Genomic DNA, 27,489 nt, shown 5'->3' on the forward strand with positions numbered 1-27,489 from the left:
ATAGGCGAATGACCCAATAGGCAACATTCGCCTATTGAGTCTGATGATGATTGGAGTGTCCAATCGAAATCGATCACCACTTACCATCGTTTTTGTATATTTACCGTCTTGTGAGTAACAGTATAAGCGTAAATATATGTTTTAAGTGTTATAAGACGTTTCTTTTATTTACTTTCCGTATATTATCAATAATAGACGTTTACCATTGGATGGATTTGAGCTACACCACAACTATTTGGACAAGGTATACATCGTTAGAGATATAAAGACTGTGTCAATAACACGTCATCATGTGAAAGGTACGAATATGCAATTAGATTAAGATAATTAAATCAAATTACAAACTGAGTTGAAATGAAAACTATGCAAGATTAATGGGGCTTTAATACTACAAAAATTACTTCCGACATTAGTTCTTCTTTCATTTTCTATGTGGGTAAATTCGTCATCTTTTGGTAACCACTTCATCAACCAAAAAATATAATAATCTAGGTAAAATATTAATAGACTGATATTAATATTAATAGACTTAGATCATTTAAGACACAAAGGTCTCTAATAAAGTTACTACTCCAGAAGGTGATGGAGACAGCGAGAGGACATTGGCAGGTGTTGAATTCGCTGATTGTGCAACTGGTGAAAGTTGCAGTTAGCTGCAGTCTGGTGGCGACTGGCTGCACTTCAGCGTTACGTCATCCACCATAGAGCAAGGAAAAGACGACCATCATACGTGACAGTGTATAAACAGCCATAGAGTAAGAGAATGTTGCTAGAATAAGAGTTTGCGAAGAGAGTGTTTTTCCATTTATTGGCAGCAATAGATTGCTAATACTCAGGTTGCCAAAAGTGGGGAAAAGTCGATTAGGCTATACTGTATATGTGATAGTGTATATACTGCCATAGAGTAAAAGAATGTTGTGAGAATAAGAGTTTGCGAAGAGAGTATTTTTTTGCTTCATTTATTGGCAACAATAGGTTGCTAATACTCAGGTTGCCAACAGTAAGAAAAACTCGATTAGGCTATATGATATTGTATACTGCCATAGAGTAAGAGGAGGTAATTATTTAGCATTTAAGAACACTATTCATTTACTATCAAACGACACCATGTTCAAAAATACCAAATTACAAATAGCTGATAAATAACGAATTTTAGTAGTAAAATAACAAAACAATGAGATTTAACCAGACTAGCTTAATCTTATTTGCCTCTTTTTCAACAAAAGATTGTGATTCTAAAACCATTTCCCTGTGTTTGGCTATTTAGTTCAGTGCACTCTGCATTTACAATTAAATCATATTTACATACACGATAGGCGTTTATACAACAGCAGAGATACCTATACAAATATAATTTCAATATATTTTTTTGTATTCAAGCTAAAATGTTAACATTGTTTGCAAAAAAAAAATAATCTTCTTATAAATTTGTTTTTTATGTTTCAGTTCTCGCAAACAAATATATAATTCCCTCGAAATATCTAATGGAATGAACGCACATTAACAATTATTAAGTTTTTTAACGTTTAGTGGATAAAAAAAATAGTTTTGGCACTGAAAACGCAGGTAACGTAGGTAGAACCGATCGAAACAGAATGAAGAAACTCAAGATGCAGGCGCAACAGGCAATCGAGGTACACCTTGTGTACTGCGCTTATTGCATACTCGAGCGGTTTAAATAATGGGTTTAATTTATTTGTTTCATTACTTACTTTATGAAATTTTACAGGTAAACGAATTAACAATGTGTTAAACTTTAACGTAAAAGTTATTTTTAGGGCGAATCTCAAGTTGTAAGGCAATTTGATGAACTTGTGTTGTATTTTTCCGACAATATGTCCGTACCGTATAACTATAAAGTTATTCAAAATAATCTTTTTAGATTTAAATAAATTGCGTATCCACCATAACAAAACTCAGATAGTAATACTCTCACTAAATACGAGGTTAATCAGAATTTAATTTTTTGTTCGATCAAATTCATAATAGGCTATTCAAAGCCGTCGACTATATCTAAGTTGTTATCAAAACTATAATGAAGATTTGGGTAGAAAACTATAATTTTATTATATATCATATATTCAAACTATGTAAGTATAGGTTGGAAACTATAAATTACTACTTGGTTTTATAGTAATAAAGAACAATAAACATCTTATTTTCTTGCAAAGAAATACCTTAGGAAGAATGATTTGGTGGAAAATAAGTAGGCCTATATTGATCAATACACTAGTTAAAGAGCCCTTACATATATCATGCCAACTTCAGTAACTAGAGGCAATGGTAAGTTCCATGAAACTTAAAAACTTACAATATCCATAAAAAGCCTAGTTGCTAAACAATTGTCAAAACTTCTTTTTCACCTACACAGACATTGTAAACGAATATCAACATAGAATCCATAAATAATACAATCGCATTTTGAAAAGATACATAATAGTTGAAGTCTTTTAAAGTATCGTTTATCAACGTGAGTTTTTTTTATCTTGGAAAAAAAGCCTTGCACTTCAATATAAGGATAACAACTTTATCTTGAAGTACAAGATCTGCACAGATGTGACCGCCAGAGCCGAAGAGAACGTCCAGGTCATCGACCTCTTATACAACCACAGACACCGTTATACAACCGGGGAAACTCGGAAAACCGGGGGAAAGTATGAGCAAAAACCAGATACGTCTAATGGTTCGGAAAACTGCCGCGCCGCTAGCGCTGCCTGGTGGTGACAGCGGTCACTGACTTGGGGAAGAGGTCGGGATGATCGCGAAGATCAGATCATTGGAGTGGAAAGTCTATATGTTTATCGTTTATATGGATTAGTAGCTGAGTGGTTATAGTGCTCGCCTACTGATTAAAAAGGTCCCCGGTTCCTGAGAAAGATCATTGCATTTTGATCTTCCAAAGTGCTCCAAGATGTTCTTGGTCATTGACCTTTTTATAGACGGCAACGAAGCTACCACACAAGGCATATCCTCCACATAAATTTTTCTTGCTATATTGGACTAAGATATGCCAATTGCGGCATTATATTAATTGTTAATAACAATATTATAAGTGAATAATTTTGATTGGCGTCCTTTGAGAATCAAAGGATAAAGTGTCAGGTGATACTGGGTTTGGTTGGATTAACTCGTACAGATTAAAATTATAGATTCACTCTTGAGTTTGTATTATACTAGGAACGAATGCCCATATTTACCATATTACCATATTACCAGGGCTACGAAGACACCATAGATAACATACGCATACAGCTACGAAACAATTTTTCCAAGTAATCATAAACTGAACACTTGGAAGTGGTATTGTGGTCAAGTTAAAGATAACTATTCATAAACTGGTATACTCGAATTATCCATACTGGTAGATCAAAACCATTGTATGTCTAATCAAAGTTAGGATCAGCTTAGAACACTCAACTTGTTTAGAATTCCAAGCACATCGATACTGATGTGTAATTTGAAAAACGCAAATTTTAAAATGATGTTCATTTGGGCCATAGATAAGCCCTCAAACAAGACCGATAATGCATCCAAAATATTCTTTTAGCATTATATAAAGCAATATAAAATACGGTAGAGGACGGAAACTGTTTGCATGATATACAAAATCAGGTTATCTGATGTCGTATGTATTTTGTTAAGCAGTGAAATAATTAGCGATCTTTACATTTCTAATGTCTTATGGACAAAATTAAGACATTTTAATTCCTCACGTCTTAGTACCGACAAAAGGAAGACGTTAACTTTTTTCTCTGTGATAGATTTACTCAAAGCTAGCGAAGAAACAATGGGAATAGAGCATTGATCATTTTCGAAGCATTTGTCTTCATTCCCAAGGGAACTATGAATTATTACTCAGTATAAGCCGAATTTATTTACCACAACAATCAACGATCATTACATTGAGTTAAATATTGAGCTACATCTCTTTCCACAAGCAAAAGAAAACCTCAACGTAAACAAAATTTATACAAAACTAACACAAATAATTTCCCAACATTGCGATCAACCTCTATCAGAATTTGCCCCAACAATGGCGGCGCTCACGATGTCAAGGCTAAGAGCAAGATTTCTCCTCGAAGGTCCACCAGGTTGGTTTATATAAGGCGGCTCGGAGGCAGTGTACAGGGTGTGCAGAAAGTTAGGTAAGAATTGCGCCACCGCGGATGGAACGGAGCGAGTCAACGACCCCGGAGTGAAAGTTGCGCTTTCTCTCTCATCCTTGACACGGCAAGGTTCCCGCCAACCTACGCCATCTGGACATCAGCTGCGTAACACCCGCCATAATGACAGTGGTCACTCCTTCTGCGGTATTGGCGGGTAATGGCGAATAATTTGTCCTGGGGTGGGAGTGATTAGTGCAATTTAGGGAGTTCATTGTTGGAGGCCGATAAAAGTGGGTATCAGTCAATCCTGTTAAGTACTTATTTACTGGAGGGAGTATGCGAATAATTTGTATCATGGAATGAATGATGGGACAGGGGGGAAGGATTACAGTTTAAGGAGTTCATTATTGGATGATAAAAGTTAAAAGCTGGTGGAATCCGTCAATCTATTCCAGAACTGCTGAAAGTTATTTGATTTATTAGTTTTCCTCAGCAGAATTGTTAACGCTTATGAGGGAACGGTCCAAACCCTGCTCTTGTCATTCATTCAACTCTCATCGTTCACTCATTTTCGCATTGAAACACACCTACAAGTGTAGTAACGCGTGTTATAGTGTGTAAACGTATAATCTCTACTATCTCATGCCGACGTGTTAGATACGTGATTCATTGAAAGCCCAATAAATAATCATCTGTGTTAAGAAGCACCTCCACTTGGATCAACCAAGCAGTATTTAAATTTGAATGCGAGTACTTTAACTCAAATAACACAAATTGCTTTCATAAATTGTAAACCTTCAACATAAGAAAAGAAAATAAAAATAAATCACTTCAATTTTCTTAAATTAAAGTTCGAACATTCAATATCCGAGAGGGTTTTTAGAGGTACGTCGCTGGTTCTATTCCAAGGAAGATAAGTTCTAGACTTTACCATTAGTCAATGTACTATTAAAAAATTATGCTACCACTACCAGGGAAGGTAGATGTTAAAATAAAAAAAGACGGTTCCCTTCTAACAATCGCAAAACATTGCTTCGAAACATACAAACATTAAGCATCCAAACCTCAATAACCAATATAAAAAAATACAAATTTATAAACACCATGTCCTAACAATTAAAGGACAACCACTCTAAACAAAAAATAAATCCGCGTTGTAATAAAGTCTTGTAAATATATAAGAAAGCGCCTTCAAACAAAGTGGATAAATAGCATGGGGCATTGACTGGCAAGGGTGGGTGACCGCGAATGTAGGCCAACACGCCCCCTCGACCCCCCACAACCCCCCGGTCATTTACCCCCCCATCCGTGAATCATCCCACGGCCCACACGTGTCCCGTGTGTCAAGGGGTTGATGTCCCGGAAGAAGATGAAACTGAGTTTCCGAAATTGTCGTGTTTTTCTCTGGCAATAATATTACTCGGCCTACCTACCCAACAACCCCACAACACTACCCTCAACATGAACTGGTGCGTTAACTCTAAGAGACTCTTTGCTACTTTTCAGTAATGTTATATTTTTGTATAACCACTATGTACTGATAAAAAATTGAAATTCTCCACGATTGAAATTTTTCTGACAGTAGCTTTATTTAATTTACATACAATCGAATAACACACGGTGCGTTAAAGGGACTCCAAATTGTGCTTCCGGGTTTTCCATAACCTCAAACTATTGCTATTTTCACGAAATTTAGACTGTTTTAGGGGAAGATATCTATTACCTCGACTTGATTCTACCCCATAAAACAGCTTAACTATAGCTGAGGTTTGTCAAAAGGTCAATCAGCTACAACATACCAAAGCCAAAGTGAAACATACCAAAGTAGTGGGAGGACTTCGCCTCAAACCGTCTAAAGTTTGTGAATTAACTATAGACAAAACATCCCGTTCCAAAGTGAAAAATATAAGCTACCTATACATAGCACTGATGACAATAACCGATTCATATCAAGTACCATAACAATATCTCAATCTAAATAAACAATCTTTTGTAAACTACAATATCTACAGCACTTAAACTGTCGCAGTAACAAATACTACCGGGGAAAAGAATAGTAAGAAATCTTACCGACGATCCATAACCTATCCTATATATTAATAGGCAAGCATTTTTCTTATAAGTCTTTTTTGACAGCTCATGTGCATCGTAGGGAATATCTATCCATGCTGCTAGAAATATATTGCCTGTAGAAGTACAGAATCCCTGTATAGATAAAAATAGGCTAAAAAGGTACAAAAATGAAATTAAGATAAAAAGTATAACTAAAAGGGTTAAAATGTCCCTTATGGGTTATCATGCTGGTGACGAAATATAACCAGAAAATCTAAACAAATTGAAGAAAATCTAATCACGTGTTTTATTTACAGCGTGGGGTGAAAATAAAGAAGTTTGCACAATGCATCTTTTTGGTCGATTTTTGACCACGGGACGACCTCTAGGCGTCGAATAGATAGGATATCTATTACAGTATCCATCCAAAAATCAATGAAACTGATACTAAAAATGCAGATATTTCCAACAAAAATGGCTTTTGCGAAAATGAGAATTATATATACAGGGAGTAAATCATATAAGATATCAAAAAAAAAACTTTATTATAGAATCTAACTGATACCATAGACTTTTATCTATGCTGATACTTACTGATAAAAATGTCTAATATGAAATTCGACAAAATACTGACTACGATATCACATTAAAAATAATTTAATCTGTAAATCGATAAAGAAATTTTTTTACGAATCCTCACATAACCATCCATGTTTTTAGTAATTCACAACAGCGTCATAAGATATATCTCTGATTTCAGTGTAGTTAGTAAATAACAGGCGCTATCAAAATACTCTTCTTTTGAGGATTGCGCCATTTCGCTAAACTTCCTCATAAGCGTACGCAATAATAGCCCATTTACTGCAGTAACTATAGCAGCCATTAGGCCAAATATCGCATGCACTGGCCAAGACCTTGGTCTAGGTATATTTAGAAGTGCAGTACGAATTGACTCTACATGCTTGTTGACTATTGTCATTGAGTATAAACCTAACCCTAGAGTCTCCACTCAATGGGGGATAGCATTACCCGTGCAGCGCCAGGCTGAGCAGCGTCAGCGGCCCGAACTACGCGACCTTCGGTAATGCAGTACATCAAGTTGCTAGTGCGCTCTACCGGTAACCATGCAAGACGCAACAATGACGCAAGTCATCCGGCTGCTGCGAGCTCGCTGTCGGCTTTGCTAATAATTCAAGCGTGCTCCTTGCGAAACCAATATGGTTTAAAAAAATATTTCTATATATGATGGTAAACATTTTATTCTGAACTACTCGTATAGAGTAATTTATTTTATAATGCGTATGATTTTTACACTTTACATGAATGTACCTATGTTGTAAGATTGGACATTACTTATTTACGCCTCTGAGAAAGTCTGTAAGCATGCTATTGCTGTAAAATTCCATAATAAACCTTTTTGAAAATACATGAACATTTTTTCCATCCAAGGAAATGGCATCCGTAACAGACGTCATGCTTTTTTCTTTTAAAGAAAACTTTCAAAAAATGAAGCATATAGTAGGGGTCAAGTCATCCTTGATGTCTTCAATCAAAAAGGACATTATGAAGAAACATAGAGAATGGCTAAAACTAGAGTCTACTTGCAGGGAGTATCGCGACTTCGTAGTCAACTTCCTTGTGCGTTTGAAAATTATAAAAACTGTGCTGTGGACGTCCCGTAGCTTAAGAATGGCCCGCTACGGAAAATCTACTACAAAATCAGTACCACATCAACGTAAACTAAAAAATTTGCAACACTTGTAAACTTTGTTCAAGAGCTTCTTGTCATACACGCATATCTCAAAACTACCTAACCATAGATCAATGGATGAAGGCCAATAACTATTTTGTATTATTTATTACTTGAGTATCTTTTGCACATTGGTGCATCTTGTAAACTATTTTTAATTCACGACATTCGTTTATTTAATCATTCAGCTGGTTTCATTATTTCTTTAATATCGCGATTATTCTATGGTGTAAATTGTAGTATTTTTCCCATGACATAAGTTTAGTAAGCTGTTTCGTTTTCCTTATTTAGTTTACTGTATACCTTGTAAACTCTAGTATTTTAACATTACATACGTTTCGTAAGCAGGTTCGTTGCGTTTTAATATCGTGGTTATTGTATAGTGTAATTTGTTTTATTAAGTTCATGAAAAACGTTTAGTGAGTCTTTTCGTGGATTGTTTAGTATCGTGATTATCCTATGGTGTAAATTTTAGTATTTTGTGCATAACTTGTGCTTAGTTAGCTGTTTGTATTTTTTTTTTTTTTTGTTACTGTTTCTCTAGTAAACTGTAAGTTGTTGTATATATATATACACACGTTTCGTTATTAGCTTTTTCTTTGAGATTCGGTATCACGGTTAATCTATTGTGTAAATTGTAGTATTTTTTACAAGATATACGTTTAGTTAGCAATTTCGTTGTTTTGCTATATTTTTTCGTTTACTGTATGACTTGTAAATTCTTTGTAGAATAATTGTAGTTTTTGGTCCATGACGTACGTTTAGTAAGCGGATATGTTTCTTTTTTTGGTATTTCGTTTACTGTATAAGTTACCCTGTAAACTGTATTTTTTGTACAATGCGTATTCCTTTGGTTACCCGTTGTTCTTTAAATACGTATTCAGATTATTCAGGAGTGTATTTTTTTTCAATGGCATACGTAGAGTTACCGGTTTGATTTATATTGCCTTTTTTTTACATTACTATTTCCATATGATTAGTCAGCTGTTCGTTTTTGTGCATTACCATTTCCATATGTTTAGTCTGCTGTTCCGTTGTTTTTTAAAGCGATTATTCTAGGCCTAGGGTGTAAACTGTAGTATTTTGTTCATGTAATACTTTGAGTTAGATATTTGATTTTTTCATTGCGTTGTGCTAGGTTAAAAACGTCGTATTTGTTGATGAATTTGTTTGTTTAGCCGTAGTTTCCTTCTTCCTTGTTTTATAACGCATTTTAATACTAAATTATTAATAGTAAGTAATTATTTGATGTAATAGGACAATTGTTTTTACAAGATTTGTTCGTATTTTTCTTTTCGTCATTATTCTATTATGCCTTTAAAGTATTTATAGTAAAATTCTTATAGCAATATGTATTTTTCAATTCATAACTTTGTATTGAGCCTCGATTTTGTTTGATTTATAATGTATTTATTTATTGGTATACTTGATTAGCAAATTTATTATATCAAGCCAATTTTACAAAGATTTTTAAAGATAAGGCTCTGTAAATACCTTTGTAGTTGTACACTCGTACTGTCAACCAGTTCATATGAAGTAATGGTATAAAGATTTTTAAAAATTAAAGTGTCTGTCGATACCCTTGTACTTGTACTCTTGTAGTTACAACCAGTTTATATGAAGTTAATGGTATAAAGATAAAAAAAATTAAACTGCCTGTACATACTCTTTTACTTGTACTCTTGTAGGCCTAGTGTAAAGCCGAATCATAACTATGCATATTTTTGAAACGTTCTTCTTTCGTAGAATAAAGTGAAAGTAGTGCGTGTTATGTCACCGAGGAAGAATATGTAGCCTACAGTGGTTTTGGAATCAGGGGTGTACGACTTAACCGATGGTACCAGACAAATAATAAGGCGTAAAAATAAACACTGAAATAATTTTATAACACTTACCATATTAAAATTCTAGTAAATATTTTCAGTTAAAACTTAAAGTAATAAAGAAATTTAGGATTTATGTTATAGAATTTTGTTAAATAAGCAGTGCATATGCATTATCGTACGTGTTCTTAGTTTTAAGTTTATTATATTATGTAGAGAATATGTAAACCCACAACAGAAATAAAACAAACTTAGTTGTAATATCAATATAATAAACTATCGGTTAAACGATAAAAATGGTTTGCTATAAAGTTGATCAGTATTGAACGTAAAAAGAAAGGCAAAATTTTTTTACAAACCTTTGTAATTTAATGTGAGTTTAAAATCATGATAGACCTTCAAGTAAGTGAATCATATACAGAAAAAATAAATAAAATTGGGATTCCTGTATAGCCTACAATTAATTGTAGCATTACAATATTGACAAATAACTTTTTAATTGAGTAATGTATGGATAAAATTATGTTATATGTGGTAGAGGCAGTTCGTGTTCATTGCATTCGCTTTGTAGAGACAGCTCGACCGGTGAGGGAGAGGCTGGTTGCTGTGGGAAGTGACGATGAGTAGGGGTAGGGGGGGGGAGACTGACGCGCGAGCGCGGTGCAGGCTACCTTAACGCAGCGTATCTCAACGCAGACTGAGCTCAGCGGCGTACTGCATTACCATTGACTACCACGACCCTAGCGTCAGCGGCCCGAACTACGTCGTCAAAAGCGGTACCGACTAACAGTATAGCGGTGGGCTCTCTAGGTTAGGTTTATACTCAATGCTATTGTCTATTTATGAGTAAGTAAATGCTAGGAACTATATCACCAACGACAACACGTCCGTTATTAAAAGTAAACGTGTGCATTATTGTGCTAGTTACCGAATCTTGTAGACAAGTCAAATACCCCGCCGCAGCAAACCTGCAGACCAAGCGAATTTCTATTCACCTGATTGTATTAACACTAAAATGTCTCCTTAAAAATATCACATTTATTCCTTATTTAAATATAAAGTAATTAATTTAACAAGTACTTAGGTTTGCTGCAACAGGGAGGGTGAAAGTGTTTTTTCCCTTCTACTGCTAATAGTTTATAAGAAATAAATGCATTGTCCAAATTTGATCAAAATATGTTCATAAACAAGCAAACTACAAAAGTTTACTTATTCTCTACAAAAATAACATGGAAATTTTAAATTTACAATTATTTTGATTTTTCTCTGTAACCAGTAGGCGCATAGTAACGCTTCAATGTACTAAATTATTTGTATTTTTAAGCTATACAAAATTGTTATGTTAAGCTCTACAAGAAATCGCAAAATGTTATGTTTTTTGGGTCAAAAATGGGAAACCCCAATGTTTACCCCATAAAACCCCCCACAAACCCCCGATCCCATTATTCGATCATGCTGGTTCGCGAAATCATTCGAATAAAATGTAAGTTAACACTTTTTTATTAAATTTCATCAATATCGGATCATTTTTGCTCGAGTTATCGTGCTAACGGACACACACGAGGCATTTTTTAATGAAGGGATAGTTGTATAATGAATTTCAACGGATGGTATTTTTGGTCTCTAGGGACTTCGAAACGAAAAAGTAAATCGGTCCCGGGTCCAGGTCTTACCTTGAGTACTACGGTATTAGCTTATTCCGTAGAAAGAAATCGCAAAATGGTTTATTGTAATGCATTTTTGCAATATGCTCAAGAAAATACAATTATTATTTAAGATGGGAACGCCACTATGTGCGTATTTTTTAACCCCAATATCAGTGAAGGATGAGTAAAACCATGACCGTTTACAAATAAAGATTTACAAATTAAAGACGTTATGGATTTTAGCGTAGAAGTTTACCTGCAAACATTTTGGTTGATCGGGCACTACGTACACAGCTACTCAACTCACCTGGAATTAAAATAGGTTATTAGAATAGCAGTAAAAACTTTCATACAACTAGGTTTTAAATCTACATTATAGTGATTTTATCCAGGGCGTACTTCTTCAATTGACCAACGGAGTAAACAATGGAGATAAGCAATTTTATTATAACATTTTGTAAAATTAAGCAAGTTTGAAAACGACTGAATTTTTGGACATTGTGTTTATACAACATTTCCTATGTTGGTAAACTGTGGTGTTCGTTATAACAAAGACAAGTAAATTTGGACATAATGTCACTTGGACAAGTTATAAGGTGAAATATATATCTGACCTTTAATTAGACACGGAGTTTTTATACACAACGCCTTCCAAACAAATCTCCATTGCTACACGATACATTGATACTACAATTCAATTTTTAAGACGAAACTATGCACATTTAAAATACCCCCGCCCCAGCAAACCTGCCGACTAAGCGAATTTCCATTTGTCTGAATTGATTTTCAGTTAAATATTTTATAACATTAGGTTTAACAAGTACCTAGGTTTGCTGCTACAAGGAAACTAATAAAGTGTGTTTTTGAGTAAAATATTGATAGCTTAGTACAAAATAAATAAATTTGCCAAGTTTGATCAAAATATATCCATAAACAAGCAAACTACAACATTTGACTATATTCTCCATAAGAATAACATGGGAATTTTAAATTTACAATTTTTTTAATTTTCTCCGTTACTAATAATCGAACAAAAATACTTTCATATACTAAATTATTTGTTTTTTTAAGCTCTTTAAAAAGGTCTAAAGAGAAATCGGGAAATTTTGTGTTTTGAGGGTCAAAAGTGAGAAAACCCAATTTTTACCCCATAAAACCCCCCGTAAAGCCCCGTTCCCATGGTCCGATCGTGCTGGTTCGCGAACTCATTCAAGTTTATCCCGCTTTACACCTTTAAACCAAATTTCATCAAAATCGGACAAAAATTACTCAAGTTATCGCGTTCACGGACGTATATATATATATATATATATATATATATATATATGTCTATATATATATATATATATATATATATATATATATATATATACATATATAAAAATTTGAACGAATGGTGTTTTTGGCCTCTGGGGACATCAAAATGAAAAAGTAAATCGGTCCCGGGTCTAGGTCTTACCGTGCCACCTACGGTAATAGCTACTTCCCTATAGGGAAATTCGCTAAAAAAAATATATATAAAAGATAATTAATTGAGCAATCGCAAAATTCCGTACAACATTTACTACTCAATAAGATCAGTTATTAACAACAATTATGAAGGACAGCTAGGCCTAGTTTCGACCAATAAAAAGGTTAATACTTTTCTCAGGATTAACCAGTAATTTTAAACTGTTAAATGAACACTAATAACAATCAGCTACCAAAGTAATATTACGTTTAATTTAACGTCATTTAAACACCACATAACTTTTAGACTCTACGTCGTTATTATCTTACTTTAGACTTACTTTACTTTACTTATTATCTACTTAGACGATAACGCTTAGGTGCGTAATTCAAGCTAAATAAGAGTTGAATAAGAGCAAATTATGAGTAAAGAATTAAGTGAGCTTATAGCTTTGTTACTAAGAACAGCTGTTTCTTTTGCTAAGACTATTGGCTTATTAGCAGGATCGAACCGGCGGACCTTCTGATTATCAGACGAGTGCTAAAAGTCAATTGAGATGTCAGTTGACCTCTCGTCATCTAAACACGATATAATTTGGACTCTACCATGGATATTAGAACATTAACTGTATGGATGATAAACATAAACAAATGACATCACTGACCCAAAAGTGTACACACTTGTATTATTTTAGTGGTTAGAGCGCGGGACTTAAGTACCTGAGATCCTGGGTTCAAATCCTGCTAAATCACCAATGGAATTTATCTAAGTGATAATGCCGCAACCCCTAGGTCTAGCCTGAAGTAATGTGCAAAACAATCTCGGGCCCGTGCCTAGAGTCCTATGACACAAAATATTATTTAGATGGAACTGTCAAAAATTTCAAAAACAGATGTTACGGTTATAATATTCGGGCCAGTGACGTCATTTGTTTATGTTTACTATCCATACAGATTCTGTTCTAATGCACGTTGGCTCTAATATACGTAACACGATGTATCCAAAAGCGCCTCCCCACGCCAGGAAGAGGCGGTTGCCCGGTGATCCTTTCAAAGGAGGAAATCGTTTTCAGGTTCGACATAGAGTGTGACACTGTTCGTTGTATTGGACAACCAACAGGTTGTCACATTGAAAACTAAATACAAATTTAGTTGGTTAGAGAAAAACGCGCGACGGGTAATTTTCAATTCGCAACAAGGGTTACTGTAAAGTTTGTATTTGTCATTTTCAACCTAAAGCGAAACACTTATATTGGTTGGATTATAAAGTATATGCTATTTAATTCAAACCATTTTCCATAACTAAAATAATCAATTTGTAGTTCATCTACTTTACATAAAATAAGTCACTTTTGGTGTTGGGTTTAAAGGTAAACCCGCAAAAAACTCTACAATAATAGTTTTCTAAGAAATAATTAATTACTTCAATTACATTTTCAGAACACAATTATACATATTTAATTAGAATACTAAAATGTAAAATGTTACAGATTTAATGCACGCAGCAATGTTATATTCACTTAACATTTTGTATCATCAAGAACGTTTTTACAATAAGGTTAAAATATCTGGCAGGGTATTGTAGGTATAATTATTTGCATTAGCCTAATAAACTTATTAAATTTGGATGTTATAGAACAAACTAAGTTTTAAGAAAGCATAACAGTATTTTATTTATCTTGATACCATAATTGAGAGTACATAAAAATTCAATATTTTCATTAATAATACGTCAATAACTATGTTCAACCGTACACACACGATTTTTGTTTGCTTTTTACTTCAATCATTCCATTAATGATTAAAAGTAAAAGTGAAATATTACAACCTTAAAGAATATGAAAAGTCGTAAATGATAAACTTGGCATAACAAAATATAATCACCGGTATAAAATACCAACACAACAGCTAAATTACCCCGTTTGTTATATAAGCTTGCTTTAGTTGTACCATACAGAAATAGGTCAACCAAAAAATACAGGAACACCCCACTTAGCATTACGAATAAAAATAATTACTCACCGTTTAGTAAAAAAACACAGGTTGTCTAAAAACTACAAAAACACACATAAAGAGGCACAAAGACGAACAAAACTGAAAGTTATAAACGTGGTCGCGGTGAGCGAATGGCTGGTAGTTTGCGAGATGCGATCAGGTGCTGTGGGGCCCTGACCCAGAAACTACGGGTTCAAGCACCTTCCACGCGCCGGCCCTGAGCCCCACCACAGCGGTATACAACGCCTATACACAGGTATACAGCAGCTATACAACAGCTATACACAGGTATACCTTGGTGTGATCAGTTACTGTGGGGCCCTGACCCAGAAACTGCGGGTTTAGACACGATCCACCCCTGGGCCCCACCACAGCGGTATACAACGCCTATACACAGGTATACAGCAGATATACACAGGTATACACTGGTGTGATCAGTTACTGTGGGGCCCTGACCCAGAAACTGCGGGTTCAAGCACCTTCCACGCGCCGGCCCTGAGCCCCACCACAGCGGTATACAACGCCTATATACAGGTATACACAGGTATACAACAGCTATGCACAGGTATACACTAGTGTGATAAGTTACTGTGGGGCCCTGACTTAGAAACTGCGGGTTTATACACCTTCCACACGCCGGCTCTGAGCCCCACCACAGCGGTATAAATCGACTATACACAGGTATACAACAGCTATACACAGGTATACACCAGATATACACAGGTATACACTAGTGTGTTCAGGTGCTGTGGGGCCCTGACCCAGAAACTGCGGGTTCAAGCACCTTCCACGCGCCGGTCCTGAGCCCCACCACAGCGGTATACAACGCATATACACAGATACAACAGCTATACACAGGTATACACTAGTGTGTTCAGTTACTGTGGGGCCCTGACTTAGAAACTGCGGGCTTAGACACCTTCCACCCTCCACCCCTGAGCCCCACCACAACAATAGTCATAGGTATACAACAGGTTATACACAGGTATACACTGGTACAGTGCTTACAGAGGCAGTACTTTACACTGACGTTTAAGAGGTAAATACTCTGGCCTAGACTTTCAAATCGCCAGAGTTAAAGTTCAAGATCTTTTTGCAACAGTGATTGCAATATACAGTTACAAATGTAGTTATTGTATAATATTTTCTGGAAACTGATGTACATTGTATCAAAATCCCTCGCAATTTGTCAGTATTGACACTATGTCGGGTACTACCTCTACTGGTCTGGACCTAGGACAGCCTCTCTATGTGGAAGATTGAGCAACGCCGCCACCAACGTCCCTCTCCTTCTATCTCCTTTCCTCTCTCTCTCTCTCTCTCTCTCTCTCTCTCTCTCTCTCTCTCTCTCTCTCTCTCCCCTCTTTGGCTCTTTCTCTCTTTCTCCCCGATGAGGTAACAACGTCCCCATGTTACTACGTTATATAATTGCTGTTTTTACCAGTTCAACTCAGCGAAACTCTGGTCAGGGTCGGTGACCGCTGGACTATTGTGTAATTCTATGGGATTGACGGCTGGGATTCATAGTGGTTCGAAGGATTACATACATCTATATACAGTTTTTGGTGTGGACGTTCATCATTATAATGCGGAACAAACAAGATGGATATTGCGAGTATCTCAAATTCTTAACTAAACCTGAAGGCGATGGCAGCATCATTTTCGATCAAATCCATTGGTAATTTGCGGAATTTGAATCCAAGACCTCGAAGAACAAGCTCTGCCACTAGACCAGCCCTTCAGAAAGGAAAGTGAAGGAAGAGAGGCTGTAGCAAAAACTGCTATCATAGGGTCATTATCGTAACAGATATTCTGCTTTGTATGATGGAACCTGTCTCCGAGGGTCAGGAGACAGGTTCCATCATACAGACTACCGTACTCGTGTGGGACTGGTGGGGAGAATACCTCAATGCGGAAGCGGATTTGGTGAACCTAACCTGAACTTAACCTAACCTAGAGTTTCAGCCTAGCTTAACCTGACAGAGAAGATCAGTTCTCTTTTTTAGAACCAAAATCATCTTGTTTCGGTTTCAGACGTATCAACTATGTATTATAATTGAAATTCAGTTTCAAAATATTATAAACAACACAAAAAAACTCGACCGGTTTTTTGTCATTCGTAATGAACTATTAAGTATGAATGATATAAACGAAATACCTTTAACTTTATTTCGTAAAAATGGGTAACTGAATTTCAAGACTATTTGCAATTTCTTCACCGATAATGAATTTTTTATGAGCTGCAGATTTTGGTACTTATTCCAAATTTATATTTTAATATCTGCTGTACTTGTACTTTGCAACTTAATAGGAAAAGAAAGAGAATTATTGTATGAATCCATAAATCGTAGATGATAAACTTCGTTGCCATAAAAGTGGACAGGGTTGTAAGAAATATTTGGAATACAAATAAATATTTCTGTAGGTCTATAAAATAAAAATTAAAAACAAAACTAAAGGGTTTCTGCCGACGTTTCCAGTACATTTACCTACTTTGTTGTAAAATTTATATTTTCTGAAGTCCAATAGTAGCCTCTTTGAATTACTCGTCCTGTAAGTATACATAAATACTCAAGGCCATATCCTAATTTGTATGTCAAAAGTATAGTACATAGAAATATGGAAATCGACATAAATATGGTCCCATCACAGTTTTCATGTAATAATTTTAACACATGAACGCCACAATGTAATTTCCCATTCCCTGCAATATATACGATCCAGTTATCATTGTTTGTTCAAGTTATGACCTAGTTACAGACGTAGGAAAGGAATGAGGGAAATGACGTCATATTATACCGAGGAGTTCAAACCCGTTGACGTCATTGATTGAAATTGTACTATATTTACTGTATTGAAAATTTGAAATTACAATCAACTAGCAAAAATTAACTGTCCAAAATAAATACAAGAAAATAAATCATCAGCTCACACTTTCTTCAATTTAATTCTTAAATTATTTAAGTACAACCATTTACTTGGGATATTTCACATATGAACGTGTTTTGGTGTGGGTTTCGTGTAATATTCCGTTTGTGAAATCTATTTTTCTGTTTATTTGTTGATTCATTATTCAATATTTCTCTGTCCCTAGTTTGAAATACTTTAAGACAAGCAATAATTTTCAAAAATATCGCTTTTTAGGTTTTTGTACCCTTTCATTTGGTGAGTACAACACATATTATTGGTGAACATCAAATTTCCTTATAAATAAGCCGAACTAAATCATAGGTATACCTTTACTACAGTGATACAGTTGTCTAACCTGAAATGGAATAAATATTTATAAGCAGAGTAATTTATATAAGAGGACTTCGATGATTTTAGCAACATAATTCACTATATTTTAAATTAGAATCCAAAGTGTAACAACACTATAAGTTATTAATTCGATCCTAAATATTACAACACTTTTCTCTCGAAAAACAACCAAATTGAGTTTTCAAGGGAGTTTTCATTAGTAAAATAATTCAAGAGTAAATACAAACTCGCAAGTTATCGTCCAGGGAGTAATGAGGACATGAATGAGGGTCGGTCAAAGGAATTTGTACGACGAATAGTTCCCTAGGGCTTACTCATTTATACATTTTTAACACACTGTATACGTTGTGTTTTGAAACATAACATGTCTTGAGAGACTCGAAACTGTTGACAGGAGAAAATAATTCAACCTGCAATTTTTACTGAAAATAATCAAATGTATTTACACAATTTTCATTGTATCATCTGTAACTAAGCTTGCCATACAGAAATGGTTTCGATAATTAAAAATACACGATTTTATTAAAATACATAAGACGTCAATTTTAATTTTTTTCATAGTTCAAGTGATATTATATTTTTTATTATTTCTATTTACGGACACTGGTCAAGTATGATAAAAGTGTTGGATTTTAATTTCTGACAATTTCAAATTATTTATATTTATATGAGACTGCCATGAGCTAGTTGGTTGAAACCAATTGTAAGCTTCAATTTGGGTATACATTTCTAGAAAACAAGAAGAAAGTTTTCTTTTGTATGACAGTTTTATACTTTTTGTGGGAACACCTCTATTTTTTCGTTTTGCCACATTTTATAGCGAATTTCCCATATAGGGAATAAGCTATTACCGTAGGTCTCATGGTAAGACCTAGACCCGGGACCGATTTACTTTTTCGTTTTGAGGTCCCCAGAGGCCAAAAACACAATCCGTTCAAATTCATATATATATGTATGTATATATATATATTTATTTTATATGTGTCCGTTAGCGCGATAACTCGTGCAAAATTGATCCGATTTTGATGAAATTTGGTACAAACGTGTAAACCTACATTTATTCGAACGAGTTCGCGAACCAGCATAATCGGACCATGGGATCAGGGGTTTATGGGGGGTTTTATGGGGTAAAAATGGGTTTTTCTCATTTTTGACCCTAAAAACTTTAAATTTCTAAATTTCTCTCTAGACCATTTTGAAGAGCTTAAAAAAAATAATTTAGTATATTGAAGTGTTTTTGAATGTTCATTGACTACGGAGAAAATTAAAAAAATTGTAAATTTAAAATTCCCATGTTATTCTTATGGAGAATAAATAAACTGTTCTAGTTTGCTTGTTTATGGATATATTTTAATCAAATTTGGTTTATTTCATACTAAGCTATCAATATTTCAATTGAAAAAAAAAAAACACACCTCAACATCTTCACCGTAGCAGCAAACCTAACTACTCACTAAAATTAATCTTATAGGAAATAAATATAAAAATTTATAGGGAATATTTTAGTAGAAATCAAGCCGGGTAAATGGAAATTCGCTTAGTATGCAGGTTTGCTGCGACGGGGGTATTTTATATTATGAATCTATATATCTAATTCCGTAAGCCAAAAATTTTACAATGAAATTGTGAGCGAACGGGAGGTCGTAGAAAGCTGGGAGAGGTTTCATTTTAAAGGTCTGGGCATGAAATTTTGGGGAAAATTATTCATTTTGCTTAATTATGCACCAAAAGGTTATTACGGAATAAAATAATTCACATTTAAATAGCATGGGAATCTAATTTGATGTATTTTATTTAGTGTAAACACAGCTGTGATTATATAAATTGAAAAACATATAACCACACCTGCAGGTATATAATAACTATTATACATATCATAACATACAAAAATGTTAAATTATAATTCAAGGTAGGGTTACCCACGAGACTAATAATTTGTACAAAGTAATTACTAGAATATATATAGGGGCTATTGCCCCTACAAGCCACTAGTCAATTCTAATTAATACAAGAAATAATTGTAGAATGTTTAACACCTACCAATAAGCAACAATACTTTTACACGATTAAGGTATAATAGTAGATTAGCTATGTGTAATCAATAACTAATTACTAAAAACAACAATTTTGCTTTGTGGAATCAATAAGATAAAACACAGTAAGGTGATATTATTATGCATATTCCAGGACAATTCGCAATTTGTTTTTAACTTTATGATAGAGTCGTTTATAAAATATAGTTCCATTCATAAATCAAACTCAAATAGCCTATTTATTGATATAGAATTTAGAGAAACTGCATAATTTTTTAAACGTTAATATTATAAACTCATAAACACAAAGCAATAAATCATTATCAAATCATAGATGCAATAAATGTTTATTAATTAATTATTTATAAAATAGTTTAAAAAGTATTACGAACGAAAGTAAGTAGAGTAAAAAAAATATTAGGTAAGTAAAAGTATATAGTGGAATATAAGAGGGTTTGATGAGTTGTAACAAAACACTACTTATTTTACCCAACGCACGAATTATTCGTTGACAAAAACACGTTAAAGGCCAGAACATCAATAACAGCATGAATCACCCCATTTGTAGGTTATGCGAGTTCAGAGCCCTACGCTAGGAGGGGGAAACAGCAAGGTCGTTAGATTAGGCGCAAAAACACAACAATGTCACAACGACACAAACACTTGAGTACAGATAAATCAGTAATCTGTGTTGGTCGAAATCGAGCACAATTCGTCATCCATAGACTTGACTGAATTGGAAATTATTACTACAATAGTTCCGGTTTGAACATGCAATTTATCACCTACGATTTTGTTTACACTGTAATCACGTGTATTTTTGTCATGTTTAAGCTTTAAAGTAAAGTTAAGTCTTAGGCGATTAGTTAAGTGTTATAAATAAGTTAGATGATAACAGTGACGTTTTATGTGATAATTAATCAACGTTGTCGTGAAAAACGGTTGCATTTGAGTAACGATGCAGAATTAAAACTCGATTAACTACGTATTGAGAATTTAACTTTCAGTTAAAATACTTTATCATCATTTGGAAAGATCAACAGGTACCTTAAATGGGATTTGGAATTTCAAAGAAAAATCTTCACAAGGCTCTAAATTAGTAAAAGTCGGTACATCGATTACAACCCCAATTCAGAGAACACACTTGCAACAAAATCGTTATATTTATACTCTGAAAACACCCAAACCGAAAACTAAATTCTACCCAAAACTAGATATGTTAAAACTACATTAGACTATTTAACACCTGGGGTATCAAAACACTTCACATTATTAACTCAAAATATCTGTTGAATTACGTGTTCTACTAAACAACTTCACACAAACACCTCTCAAGTTCCCGGATCCACTTAAAATCTTACTACGGTATCCAACTCCTTTAACGCACTCTACAACAACTATGAACTTACCTATTTACAAACCCCCCCCTCCAAAAAAAACTCTTGCCCAAAAAAGATTTGTTTACTCACCTTGAGCGCGTAATTTTCCCTGGACCGCGTAAAAGGGTAAACAAGTAAAGGCAATAGCACCAACTGCTCGGCAACAGCAATAGCAATAGCAGACCGCGGCGCGGGGTTGGCACAACTGACAAAATGGCGGCGCGCCAGCTGATTGCGTGAGATGCGTTTCTGGGTCACACGCAGCCAGTATGACGGCTTGTGGTGTAGGTGACACGGCCAGGAATAGCAAAGGCTGGTCTTAACCTTTGGAAATGCGACGGACCTTTGAAGATTCAGACAGAAGCTACCGACACGCGGTTGGAGATTTTGTAAATTTTTTGGAGTAGTGCAAAGAAGAAATTTCCTACTAGATGTTTCACCCATTTTCTAATGTGTAGTGGTGGCATTTGTAATGAAGGAACTACAAAGACCTTTGGATACTGGATTGAGGGTTGCAGAGCAGCCTTTTTAGGGCGGCACCTTGTGAAGATTTGATGGAGTTATCTTGTGCCAATCGCGTTAAAAAATCACCACTAAATGTCTCGCCTTTTTTCTAGTGTTTACTCCGGAGACGTTTTCCATGAAGGAATCCCAAACTCTTCAAGGGAGGTTATATCAAAGATTGATGGCTGCAGATTCAGTCTTTTAATTAGGTTAGCATTGGTTAAAGATTTCAAAGTGATCTGGTGTAAATCGGGTATAGCTATTTCATTACTCAATGTGTCCCCCCTTTTTGGTATAAACGTATGCCACAATCAAAAGAATCCTGTACGCTTTAAGAAACCAGCTCAAACACATCATATTTGTTGTGGGGCTTCCAGGGATCAAAATCTTCCCAACTGCAGCCAACGCCGAGTCGCTAACCACTACAGATTGGAGATTTTCTCATCGTGAAATGTCTTGGTTTTCATCTTTCTTTAACAATGTGTTTTGTGTGGGTTAGAACCCATTGGTTGTTATTATCCAAAAGCGCTGTTAATAAACACATAAGCGCCGTTTGGACTGGAGCCATCAATATCGAGTTTCTGCCTCCAACCACACAAACAAGTTGCGCCCTTCAAAAATCTCCACATCGTCAGCTTTGATTGCTAGTTTGTGACGAAAAACCCCAGTGGGCTAATCACTCGCTGAAACATCACGAAGAAAATGTTTTTTAAATACTTCAACCCGCCAAAATCATACTCCACAACTTCTTATTAGTTTATAAATAATAGATATATATAATGACTGCTTAGAAGTGTCTGCTGTTTTATCAAGTGCTTACTGTTTTTATTTTTTTCTATTTTAAACCCTGGTTAATTTGGATTTCAGACCAATAGGTAAAAAATTTTTTGTGATGAAAGTTTGCGATAACGATGTCTAAAAGAAAATCAAAATTAACTGAACAAAAAAGCAATCGAATTCCGTCATTTTCTGCTAGGAATATGATATTGTATAAAGATGGAACGACAATGTTTAATCTATGTATTCGTTCAATGTATACGTTGACATACTTTAAACTCAATTTAAGTTAGTACAAGTCAATTCCTATGATTATTAGACATCCTGTCATACGGCCAAGACATAACCTTTACTTTGCTTGAGAATGCAGTTAAATGGACCAGCATTTGTGATCACTTATTTTGAACTAGTACTTTTTCTTATAGTTTTTTCTTTTTTCAGAAAATTTAGTTCATTAAGAAAAAAATATGCTATAGTTTATAGTATTATTAGCACTCACGATTAAAAAAGAAAACAGTTGGAGTGTACGAAACAACGTCGCATTTTACAGTAGTAGACTGTGTCAGTTCCTCGATTGTTATATTTTCTCCTTGAGTGAATTGGGCACTTTATTCACGACGTATACAGATAAATGTTCCAAACCTTCCATCATTGTTAAATGAAAAGTATTTCGACGAAGATAAAGACATTTTCAAAGTTTTACGAAATTTGAACACTACAGTATGAACTTAGCCTCAGCTAATACTCAAACCTTACAGTCCAAAAGCACTAAACAATGTTTTTACTGCGTCACACAAGTAGTATTTTGCTTCCCAATCATCGTACGAGTCGTTTTAACAGAGCCTACAGGAATATAAGTCGTAGAGGTAAACACTGCTAAGGGTTATTTTAAGATGAGTGTTCGCAACAGTCGCTCGGAAGGTTATTTGGCGAAGCGACTGCGTTACACAAGCACAGCCGTGTGATTGAGATCAATGCAATCTCATTACGATTACAAGTAGTGCAGTCGAGATCCTCATTGGAGCTGTGGAAAAGAATCGTACATTTAGCATAATTCCTCGTAAAGACAGCGTTACGTATCAGAACGTGTTCAGTTTTTGCTATATTTTATCCAACTACCTTTATAACTAGGCCTACTAGTTGTTCTGACCGTGCTTGGCAACGGGGCAAGAATACTACGAAAATAATGTGGGTTAAATCTACTGTAAAAAGTTTCAGACACTTACCAAGCATGTTATACAGTCAACTCTCAACCTTACTTATTGTTATTTTATGAAACTCTCTTGGACGAATTAAAAAGGTTAACTCAAGAGAAAAAAGTAATCAAACAACATATAAACAAATATAACAGCTTATGCATTTAAAATATTTTTAATGTGATTAAATGCAGCCCTTTAATTGTGGTTCGTACAAACATCAGAAGATTTTACAAATTAATTGAGTAGGAGGTATAGTTTAACAATTCAAGGTAAATTCTGAAATTGCTCACTAAACATAATCTCATTACTCATTTATCATCTCATTCCCTTCATTACATCTCATGCAAAGATCAATGTAAGCATCGTTTTGCAGTTTACCTAATTTTTTTCTAAATAGATTGATAATTCGAAGGCATACTACTCAGTATTATTATTATTATTATTATTATTATTAACATTATTTATCTCAGTATTAACAATTCAGTAGTTCAGAAAAAATCAGTATTATAAACGCCATTAAACAGAAAGAATTCTGTCTTTTAATAATGTTGAAGAAACGACAAAAAGTGAAAAAATACCTTTAGCACAATGGACTATAACACTTATTCCCTTTTTAAAAAGGAACACGGTTCGAGTCAAGACTGCTATTTTAAATCTATATTTTCCCATCAAAGAAAGCTTTTAATTGGAGATAAATTACCATGCGTATACTATCATGCAAAACGAAGTAAAAGAAATAAAATTATCAACTAACTTTTATGTTACCATCAACCATCATGTTATAAAATACCCCCGTTCCCAACTGCAGCAATCCTGCAGACTGCGAATTTCCTTTTACCTGATTGGATTTTCACTAAAATATTACCTTAAAAATGTTAGATTATTCCTTATTTGATCAAGATTAGGTTAATTGATTACTTACGTTTGCCGCTGCAAAGAAAGTAATATGCCTAAAGTGTGTACAAATATTTATTCTTGATTCACTTTTTATTTTCACCCATTGAACAATTTACCGAAGTTTGGCTGTTTACTCAACGGACACACTGTATAGTAGTAAAACGTATATGCAGATATAAAATCCCTCCTCAACTACATTATGTAATCGAACTAAATAAAACTATTTACTAAATATCATCATAGAAACTAATTTACTAATAGGTCGGGTAACATTTCTGGGCTGTCTTATAGAAGAGCACTTGTTTATCTATTTCTCTATCCAGACTAAACATGAACAAATTTAAAATTCTATATCGGTATAAAAAATAAAAATAAATGTATTAACACACTTTATAACGTAAAATATTCCATAATTTTTTTCTGGAACAATAACAACAAAATCAAATAATGTGTTTATCATTCTAGTATCAGATGTTTTGTAAAAATCTGAAATACATGGTTTATAGGAAGTAAAAAATATTTACAAAAATAAAGAAAGAAAAATGTATAGACTATCTCAAATTTAAACCATGGTGTTTTAGATCTAAGTATTAATTGATGAGCTTGCTCTTTTATGTCTGATGCGCCTTTGAATAATTTTCTTATTCCCTTTATTGAATAACATTATTGACAACTTTGAGAATTCCATATCGGTGTTCTAACCATAGTTATAAGGTTTAAAATTGCGAAAAAGTGGCTTACATTTTGACTGTCATGAATAAGACAAGAAAACAATCTCTAATTGAAGCTTAATGCGAATTTTATCGATACACATCTTTTAATGGATTAAATTATCTGTTTACCTAATTTTGAAGTTAAAAACTAAATTCTCTTGTTGTTTTTAGCTTAACAAGTAATAATTCTGTAAAGTGCATTGTTGTTTCACGACTGTTACTTAATTACTGCCAAACAAAAATTCGTATACCACTAATTCCTTGTTGTCTCTATTTTCATTATATTAAGGAGTTCACGTATAAAACTCGTTTGACTTCTTAATTGAAAATTAAAATTTTAAAAATGTTTGAGCTCTCAAGTATTACAGTTTAAGCTGTTTAAACAAACTTTGATTCACTTTGTTAAATCGTTAGCTTTACTTTTAGAGTTAGCCCACAGCCATTTCTAATTAAAATTTAATTCATTCTGAATTACTTGATTTGTTATTTACATTACTACAAAATGCGTGTTACGTTGTCACTTTATTGGAGTTCGCCATTGATGTAGGTCATTTCCTATTGCAATTTCTGCAAAAAATATTTTTCCTACAGTCACCAGACAAAGTGGCCACCAGACAAGTGGCACTGATCATACCACAGAAAGTTGCTAATTGCTGCATTTACTTTTGTTGATTTACTAACTTTTTTACTTTTGCCGCACTCAAGTATACCAAACAAACAACACAAAACAGCATGCATTTATTTAGGCACGTAATACGTGTACGCTTGAAAATAAGTTGGCAACACTTATTTTATCATCAGCGGCTATATCATCAGCTGGTGCAGCGTTTCCCATTTCGTTCAATGATTGTATTTTTAACCTAACCTAAAAACGTGTTGTAGGCTACAGTGTTTGAAAGACTAATTATGTATATGCTTTATAGTAACTTTAGGGAAAATATAATGTGTAACGCGAGTGCATACTGCTTTTGCTGCACTCGAGAAAATGTCCATTTTGCCTAGGGCTCGTGCGTAAACAGTTCTCTCCCTTCGCCCACTAGGGGGTTTCAACGGTAACATTTGAACGCACAACTAACTATTGCAGTTTACAAATTTATTTTCAGTCATAACTTGAGACCATAGTGTTGTACGCTGGATTCAACAAAAGTGGAACTGCATGGCGAAACATTATCAGTTCTTTCAACAGAAGAAGAATTTTCTTTCATGAACGAAAAATTAAAATATAGTAAAAACTATTTTCGCCATAATTGTTACTTATTACAACAGTTTGGTGTTACTAGAGAGAGAAGCAGAGAAGTAAACATGGTTCTCAGGTTTTACATGGAGAGCGCCGTACAAACAGTCGCGGCAATCCTATTGCTGTACTCATATTGCATCGCGCGCCGTTGCATCTTGCAATATACTGAAGTATTTTCATAAACTGTATTATGTTACATGTAGCTACAATTTAGCGAGAGTTGTTTAAGCTTCAGTATTTTTTTGTTGTTATTGTATAAATAAGTAAAATGAAATACTACATGCAAATTCTAATTTTCCACTTCTATGTTTGTATTCATTGGGAAATTCATTTGAAAGTAAATTGAACTTTTCTGGAATTGCTGTAATTTTCTTTTTAGGATGTCCAGGAGCAACATGAATTTATTTTGTTTCAACTTGGAAACCAGGAAGATCTGACCAGGTTTTATTATTTCACTGAAATTATAAACTTCAAAATATCAGACCCCTATCAATAAACTTCGAGTTGGAAAGAAAAGAATCTAGTATATTTTATTGATGTCCTACTATGCATATTAGTCAACGGTATAAATGTTAAGCACAGCATATTGTCAAAGATTCCCCTCTCTTCACTTACTAGAGTGATAGTTCTCATCGTAAGGAGTGAAACTGGGACAGATTTTATTTTTC

General features: G+C 34.3%; 1 protein-coding gene across 5 annotated transcripts in view; it reads right to left on the reverse strand.

The window, feature by feature from the left end:
* The window catches only part of LOC128992072 (hormone receptor 4), a 123,742-nt gene that overhangs the window by 58,924 nt on the left and 37,329 nt on the right, over nucleotides 1-27,489 (reverse strand). The window contains exon 1 of one of the 5 annotated variants that reach the window (XM_054415468.1): nucleotides 21,585-21,647. The exons of 3 other annotated variants lie outside the window; for them this stretch is intronic. Coding sequence is in view for 1 of the 2 variants with exons in the window: in XM_054415464.1 (XP_054271439.1) it covers nucleotides 11,634-11,643 (10 nt within the window). In the remaining variant the exon portion in view is untranslated. Of the gene's footprint in view, nucleotides 1-11,633; nucleotides 11,680-21,584; nucleotides 21,648-27,489 lie in introns of those variants that run through there. One more of the 5 variants, XM_054415464.1, reaches the window with a different exon arrangement.

This window comes from Macrosteles quadrilineatus, unplaced genomic scaffold (genome assembly GCF_028750875.1).
Source record: "Macrosteles quadrilineatus isolate MER2022 unplaced genomic scaffold, UCM_ALF_1.0 Scaffold_4__1_contigs__length_99947679, whole genome shotgun sequence".
Lineage (NCBI taxonomy): Eukaryota > Metazoa > Arthropoda > Insecta > Hemiptera > Cicadellidae > Macrosteles > Macrosteles quadrilineatus.